General features: G+C 50.7%; 1 protein-coding gene across 1 annotated transcript in view; it reads right to left on the bottom strand.

Annotated features, from left to right (window-relative positions):
• The window catches only part of kiaa1549la (KIAA1549-like a), a gene marked incomplete at both ends in the record, with an annotated part of 53,054 nt that extends 45,606 nt beyond the window's left edge, over nt 1-7,448 (bottom strand). Inside the window, 4 exon segments of the mRNA XM_080544641.1 lie at nt 4,908-5,023; nt 5,744-6,430; nt 6,986-7,065; nt 7,204-7,448. Coding sequence (XP_080400767.1) covers nt 4,908-5,023; nt 5,744-6,430; nt 6,986-7,065; nt 7,204-7,448 — 1,128 coding nt within the window.
• Nucleotides 7,449-8,429: the final 981 nt, after the last annotated feature.

Here is an 8,429-nt window from a genome sequence, read left to right as displayed (position 1 = left end):
CCAGCGTGTATCTACGCTAACGATGTAGCTGGCGTCTCCAGTGTGTGTAGACCACACACACACACAGAACAGAAACACACACACACACACACAGAACAGAAACACACACACACACACATACACACACACACACATACATACAGAACAGAAAAGCAAACCCCCCCCCCCACACACACACACACACACACTCCGGACACAGTAACGATGTAGCTGGCGTTGGTCTCCAGTGTGCGTGTGCATCAGCCCCGGACACACTCAGTATGCAGCTGGTGTTGTTGGTGAGGTCTCCTGCTGATCACCCCGGGGCAGATCACTGATAATACATGTGTTCTGGCTGGACAGGGAGGGGGGCTAGGGCACTGAATCACTGATCATACATGTGGACTGGAGGCTGGTGGAGGCAGGCAGGCAGAGAAACAGGCAGGCAGGCAGAGAGACAGGCAGGCAGACTGACAGACATAGAGACGGACAGATAGAGAGACAGACAGGCAGACAGACAGTCATTGATAATCAAGGTGTTCTCATAGCAGACTGAGGGGCGTTGGGGAGAGAACTGGGGCTACTGACTCAGTCATCCCAGTCAGACAGACAGACAGACAGACAGACAGACAGACAGACAGACAGGCAGACAGGCAGGCAGACTGACAGACAGACAGGCAGGCAGACAGACTGACAGACAGACAAACAGACAGACTGACAGACAGACAGACAGGCAGACAGACAGACAGACAGGCAGGCAGGCATGCAGACAGGCAGGCAGGCAGGCAGGCAGATAGGCAGACAGGCAGACAGGCAGACAGGCAGGCAGGCAGGCAGGCAGGCAGACAGGCAGACAGACAGACTGGCAGACACACAGACAGAGAGGCAGACAGACAGACAGACAGACAGACAGACAAACAGACAGGCAGGCAGGCAGGCAGACAGACAGACAGACAGACAGGCAGACAGGCAGACAGACAGACTGGCAGACACACAGACAGAGAGGCAGACAGGCAGGCAGACAGACAGACAGGCAGACAGACAGACAGGCAGACAGACAGGTAGGCAGACGGACAGGCAGGCAGACAGACAGACAGGCAGACAGACAGACAGACAGACAGGCAGACAGACAGACAGACAGACAGGCAGACAGATAGACAGACAGACAGACAGGCAGATGGACAGACAGGCAGACAGGCAGGCAGACAGACAGGCAGACAGACAGACAGACAGACAGGCAGACAGATAGACAGACAGACAGGCAGATGGACAGGCAGGCAGACAGACAGGCAGACAGACAGACAGACAGACAGGTAGGCAGACAGACAGGTAGGCAGACAGACAGGCAGGCAGACAGGCAGACAGACAGGTAGGCAGACAGACAGGCAGGCAGACAGACAGACAGACAGACAGGTAGGCAGACAGACAGGTAGGCAGACAGACAGGCAGACAGACAGACAGACAGGAGTCAGGTGGCCTGAGCTGAGAGAGAGAGAGACCAAGCAGCTACTGAGTCAGTGATACTGTTGGAGGAGAGAGGAGGAGGTTACTCTGTCAATCCACCAACAGATAAAGTGATAGACAGACAGGCAGGCGGACGGACGGACGGACGGACAGCCCTGACAGGAAATCAATGGACTTAAATGGAGTCAGCCATCAGAGTGAGGGTAAGAGAGAGAGTTAGACACACACACACACATGCACGCGCACACACACACACAAACAGAATATCAGAGAACAGACAGAACAAGACAGAGACTAGAGAAATGAGAGAGAAAAAGACTGAAAATAGAGAGAGAGGGAAACAGAGAGAGGAAGATAAGAGGGACAGAGAGAACGAGACAAGAAACAGACGGAAACTGGACGAAATCAAAAACGGGTAGGAGGCTGTTGGAGGTAGAAATCAGAGGACGGGCTCATTGTAATGCACCAAATGAAGGAAGTAGCGATATCAATCCCTCATTCCATTATCCCATGCATTTACAATGAGCCCCGTCCTCCGATTTCTACCTCCACCAGCCTCTCCTGAAGATAATGGAGCTTAGCCATTCATTCATGCTTTAGTCACGGCAGACAGTCGGAGGGCCATTCTCCGCAAATTGGCTCCAAACAGCTTCTACGGAGCGGACGCTGTTTCATGATTGGAGAGGTCCGTTTATCATTATAGCAAAATCCTTTCACCATTAGTCAGTTGGGTCTCCTCTGCTAGTGCCACTGACAGATTGGCCACCGTTAATAAACGGGGAGAGAGAGCCAAAGCAAAGTGAATAGACTCTTGTCTGTTTCCATAGTCCCCCCCCCCATTAAGAGCTGAAATTCATGAGCTCATAAAGAATAAGTAGGCATCCATCCACTCACTGGCACTTGGGTGGGAAGAGCTGAATAAAAATTAGGAATGGAGGGAGAGGGTAGGCTATCTTTCTATATTACTATAGTAAGTCAATAAGCCTATCGCCTGTTTTCGTAGCGTGAGGCAGCTTGATGTACAGGTACACCCCCTGGACATGACGCTGGTATGTCGCAGGGTCTTACCCCCAATCCAACTCTTAATGCTGAGTCTCAAGCAGGGAGGCATCAGGTACCATTTCCTATAGTCTTTGGTATGACTCAGCCAGGGATCAAACTCACAACCTCTCAATCTCAGGGAGGACACTTTAACCGCAAGGCCACTGAGCTGGTTATTACTAACTATAACATAATATATGGATTTTTCCTATCCTATTCACAGTTTGGCAACCTAACAGCAGGGGGAGGCTGGTGGAGGTAGAAATCGGAGGATGGGGCTCATTGTAACGCATGGGAAACGGAATGAGGAATGGTGTCCAACACATGTGGGAATGGTATCGAAGAGGTACTTTTTTTTACACCGTTCCGCATACCATTCCATGCATTGCAATGAGCCCCGTCCTCCGATATCTACCTCCACCAGCCTCCACTGATGGATCTACGCTGTTAGACATGATCTTTAATCCAGGAATACGGTTATTCTGGGTCGGGGGGGGGACCTCGTTATCAAGTCCACCAATAGCATTGCTTGTAAAGTAGCAACAAGCAAAGAGAATGTGGGAGGTTAGGTTGTGACCTGCCCTATTGTGACCCCGCCCCACCCAGGTCCAACCAGGAAGCGCGTGTGTGTGTGTGTCTCTTTTTTGGGGTGGGGGACGTTCATTCTCCTTTTGCTCTTTGGATTGACCAGGGATAGGCTGGTGGACGTAGACATCAGTGGACGGAGGCTCATGTATGGAATGGAATGAGCCCGTCCTCCGATTTCTACCTCCACCAGCCACCATTGGTACTAACCAGACAGTGGCAGTGAGAGAGAGAGAGAGAGAGAGAGAGAGAGAGAGAGAGAGAGAGAGAGAGAGAGAGAGAGAGAGAGAGAGAGAGAGAGAGAGAGAGAGAGAGAGAGAGAGAGAGAGAGACAGAGAAGAGAGTATCAGCACAGCAGAGCGCCTGTCAGAACATGGGCATAATGGTTCCCTCTACCCACTACACAACCAACAACCCCAGGCACCCATTGTTTGCAGCTTGACAGCTTAGCTTAGCACAATTACAGTGGGTCAAAGCGAGTGTTAGCGATGCTTCCAATACCACCCACTCCCTCTCCAGTGTGTATCTGCCTGCCTGGCCATGCTTAACGATGTAGCTGGCGTCCAACCAGGAAGCCACCCTTCTCACTATGGACCCCTGAACTCTTCCACCATACTACACCACATTCCACATTCCACACGAGTGAGCCAGAGGAGGATGGGTCCCTCTTAGAGGCTGGTTCCTCTCAAGGTTTCTTCCTCCCATGGAGTGTTTCCTTGCCACTGTCCCCTATGTGTTTTTTTCCTTGGCTGGTTTTTGGGGGTTTACGGTTTGGTGTTAGATATTGTTTGTATTGTATTTATTGTTTGTTTTGTTTAGTATTGTTTTTGCGGTGAAGCACTTTTTGCGACATTTTACTATGTAAAATATACGTGACACGTTCTAATGCTCAGGGCCTCATGTCGGGATCTGATGTAATAATCAGACTTTTCTTTTCGAAAATGTGGATACATTTCCACGTTGTTGAAAATCAGTGACACATCGCTAGTCAACTAACACAGCTTGTTTTGTGAGCCTGCTAACAATGTAAAGTAGTGTTCTAGTTAACTAGGTAGCAGTGGGGATTACTCACCGAATCCATTGTGTTGCAGTATTTTAGCTTGACTAGCGAGTTTGTGTTGTGATTCTCAACAACGTTGAAACGTAGTTCCGTTGTTTCAAAATAAAAGTCAGAACATTTTGATTGGTTGCCGACATGCGGACCAAATGATCAGACTGTGTCACATATTTGATTGGTTGATGGATTGAGTGAGACCAGGGTTGGGGAAACCACCCCACCCCAGACAAGGTAGGACTGACCCGGGCGTAGAGGGTGAAACCACCCCACCCCAGACAAGGTAGGACTGACCCGGGCGTAGAGGGGGAGACCACCCCACCCCAGACAAGGTAGGACTGACCCGGGCGTAGAGGGGGAAACCACCCCACCCCAGACAAGGTAGGACTGACCCGGGCGTAGAGGGGGAGACCACCCCACCCCAGACAAGGTAGGACTGACCCGGGCGTAGAGGGGGAAACCACCCCACCCCAGACAAGGTAGGACTGACCCGGGCGTAGAGGGGGAGACCACCCCACCCCAGACAAGGTAGGACTGACCCGGGCGTAGAGGGGGAAACCACCCCACCCCAGACAAGGTAGGACTGACCCGGGCGTAGAGGGGGAGACCACCCCACCCCAGACAAGGTAGGACTGACCCGGGCGTAGAGGGGGAAACCACCCCACCCCAGACAAGGTAGGACTGACCCGGGCGTAGAGGGGGAAACCACCCCACCCCAGACAGTGGAGGACTGACCAGGGCATAGAGGGTGAAACCACCCCACCCCAGACAGTGGAGGACTGACCTGGGCGTAGACGTTGGTGTCATTGAAGGCCCTCTGCAGGGCGTGGGTCAGGCCCTTAGACAGGCTCTGTTTCTGGGTCACGTCCAGTCGGTTCCTCCTCAACTGGATGGACAGAACTGGAGAGAAAAACACAAATAATGATATCCCTATAATTATATCCCTCCTTTAGGGCCAATAATGAGACTACCTTTCACTATCATTGTCATGTTCTTATATCATGTTTTTATATCCCTATTTGCACTTCTGATTAGGTGCTAAACTGCCTTTCGTCGTCTGGTACTTGTACTCTGCAATGACAATAAAGTTGAATCTAATCTAGTCTAATCTAATTTAATAATGTCGCCCCAAATTGTTAACATTTTAAAGAGTCAAGAGTGACTTTACTCACCAGAAATGCACATACATCATAACATTATGATGTTAGATTTTGTATGTTGTCAATCAGAGTATTGTTTCTGTTTGGTGAGTGTTTTTTTCTTTGGCAGTTAGTGAGTTAAGAAAGGTGAGTCAATGAGAAAAAAATGTCTCTCTTTATATCATTACAATGATGAACTGACCTGATATGAGATGACGTCAATCACCTCATCTGAATGAATCATCACAGAATATAATTTGTGAAGCAAGGCGCCTTTGGACATTTAAATATAATTATCAGAAGGTCTTTGAAGACACAATAAAACAATTTAGTTGATAGGTGATATAGAACATACATAGGGACAGGGACCACAGATGAAAAATGTAGCCTCCTGGCTAAATCTGCCATATTTACAGTTGTTGTTAACTGATATGCATTGTCCCTTCTTAAATAAACAGAAATTGAAATTGAGAGCTCCTACCTGTTTTCACCCAGGTCTTCTCTGTGATGTTGCAGGGCAGAGGCATGTCCTCAGGCCCGGGGGTGGGGGGCGGTTGAGTTGAGGTCGGACCACGCGTGGTCCCTTTGGTGGTTAGAACAGCCGGGGCGGTCATAGTGGTGGTCAGCGCAGTAGTAGTAGTAGTAGTAGGAGCTTGTGTTGTGGTTGCGGTCGTAGTAGTAGTAGTAGTAGCTGCGGTCGTTGGTTCTGTGGTCGCCACTGTGGTCGTCTCTGTGGGGGTGGTCATTTCCGGTGTGGTTGTAGCAGTCAACGTGGTGGTGACGGCCTCTGTGGCCGCTGCGGTGGTGTCCGCGGCGGCCGTGGTCGCGGTCACGGGGGTTGTCACAGTAGGCGTGGTCACGGTCAAGGGCGTGATGGTCGTGGTGGTGACCGTCGTGAGCTGCAGGCTGTCATTGGTCACAGTGTCGGAGGTGGTGTTGGCCTGTGTGTGTGGCGCTGAGGTGTTGGTGGTGGTGGTGGTGGTGGTGGCGGGGGAGGGGGGTGTAGGGTCAGCCTTTACGGGCGTGGCAGTGCTGTTGAGAAGGTGCGTGGAGAACGGACTGGTCACATGGGCCGGGAGGGTGGCGTCGCTCTCCCCCGGCGTGGACAGAGAGGATGCTGGGACGGTAGGCAGGTGAGGGTTGGCAGGCGAGTGGACCAGAGGCTCCTCTGTAACCAGAGAAAACCAGCAGCTTTTAGATGACCTGAGATCACCTCAGGATGCACACAGAATAGTGATCGAGGTCGTACTTTGATGATGTCACTTCAGGATGCACACAGAATGGTGATCGAGGTCGTACTTTGATGATGTCACATCAGACTGCACATAGTTATAGTTGGAGGTGATTGATGTCCCACTTTGATGATGCCACATACTGTAATGTCTGGTCTGTCAAACAAGGAGGTAGGAACCAGGGTAACAGGCAGATGATGAATGGGGGGGGGGGGGGGGGGATGATGATGTAACAAGAAAATGGGATTTGGAGAGTAGGTAAGATGAAGGAGAAGAAGGAGGATGATGATGATGATGAGGATGAGGATGATGATGATGATGAAGATGACGACGTCGACGACAAGGAACCAATGTCTCTCTGTAGAGATACTGATCACATTCATCACAATGTAAAATAGATAGGCCTACTTATATGCGATAAATACAATGACAACTCAAGCATCAGATGCTTTTTTTGGGTGTGGATGACTGGTGTTGACCATTGTTCCTACCTGCGCTGGTGTTGGAGGTGCTGTTGGCTACAGGGACTAGTAGAGAGTCTGATCCTGCTGTGGTGTGATTGTCACTGTTGCTCGTTGAAGAGGAGGAGGAGGAGGAGGAAGAGGAAGAGGAGTTGAAAGGGGAGGTAGAGGAAGAGGAAGTGGATGGGGAGGAAGAAGAGGAGGAGAAGGAGGAAGAGGAGGAGGAGGAGGTTTTAGCCACCACTGACGGTAGTTCTCCCGCCCACTGAGTCTCCTCCACCGTGCTAGCTAGCAGGGTCAGGGCGGAGGAGGAGAAGGCGGGCTCCTCCCTGGTGCTCTCTGCTGCCCCTGCTGGCCCCGTGGGCAAGGCCGGCGGGCGTGGAGGTGGGGGCTGCCCCGCCCTGTCCCTGTCCTCCCCCCCAGGGGGCCGGGCCCTGGCAGGGGGGTCGGAGGGCACCACTGGGTCCTGGGGAGGTGCTGCACGGTCTGGCATTGAGTCATAGCGCCGTCCCTCACCTGGAAAACGAGGAGGGAGATTGGACTTAACAAGAGGAGAGAGAGAGAGGAGCGTTCTCCATTTGACTCACCAATCATCACCAGGGGGCCTGCTCTGGTCTGGTCTGGCCTGGTCTGGTCTGGTCTGGCCTGGCCTGGTCTGGTCTGGTCTGGTCTGGTCTGGTCTGGTCTGGCCTGGTCTGGTCTGGTCTGGTCTGGCCTGGTTTGGTCTGGGTCTGGTCTGGTCTGGCCTGGTCTGGTATAGTTTTGTCTGGTCTGGCCTGGTCTGGTCTGGCCTGGTCTGGTATAGTTTCGTCTGGTCTGGTGTGGTCTGGTCTGGTCTGGTCTGGTTTGGTTTGGTCTGGTCTGGTCTGGGTCTGGTCTGGTCTGGTCTGGTGTCGTCTGATTTGGTCTGATCTAGTCTGGTCTGGTTCTGGTCTGGTCTTGTCTGGTCTGGTCTGGTCTGGTCTTGGCTGGTTTGGTCTGGTGTGGTCTGGTCTGGGTCTGGTCTGGTTTCATCTGGTCTGTTCTCTTCTGGTCTGGTGTGGTCGATTTTACTCCATTCTATTCTATTTTATTCCATTCTATTCTGTTATATAATTATATAATTATTATAATATTATAATATTATACATATATAAATATATTATATATTATATTATATGCTGTTCAATTCTGTTCTGCTACACAGTGATTCATCAACACCATCTCCTATTACCAACAGTAACTGAAATCTTATGAATATTATTGCTCTTGAAAAAGCTTTTCAAATACGGTACAGTAGTTGCCATGGCAATGTCAAGGGGACAGTATTACTGGGGAAGAGACTTTACAACAACACCACAGGGAATAATATGATGTTCTTGAAAAAAGGATACAGTACTCGCTTTTATATTTGAACAGTGAAGATATTTCGCTTCACAGGAGAAAATACCCCCAACAACAAGCACCAGCGACCAACAGATACTCCTGAGTCATC

This window comes from Nansenia antarctica (assembly GCF_963989245.1).
Source record: "Nansenia antarctica genome assembly, chromosome: 14".
In the NCBI taxonomy this organism is placed as follows: Eukaryota; Metazoa; Chordata; class Actinopteri; order Argentiniformes; family Microstomatidae; genus Nansenia; species Nansenia antarctica.
Note: the sequence above shows the minus strand (reverse complement) of the source record. Positions and strands in the feature narration are given on the sequence as shown.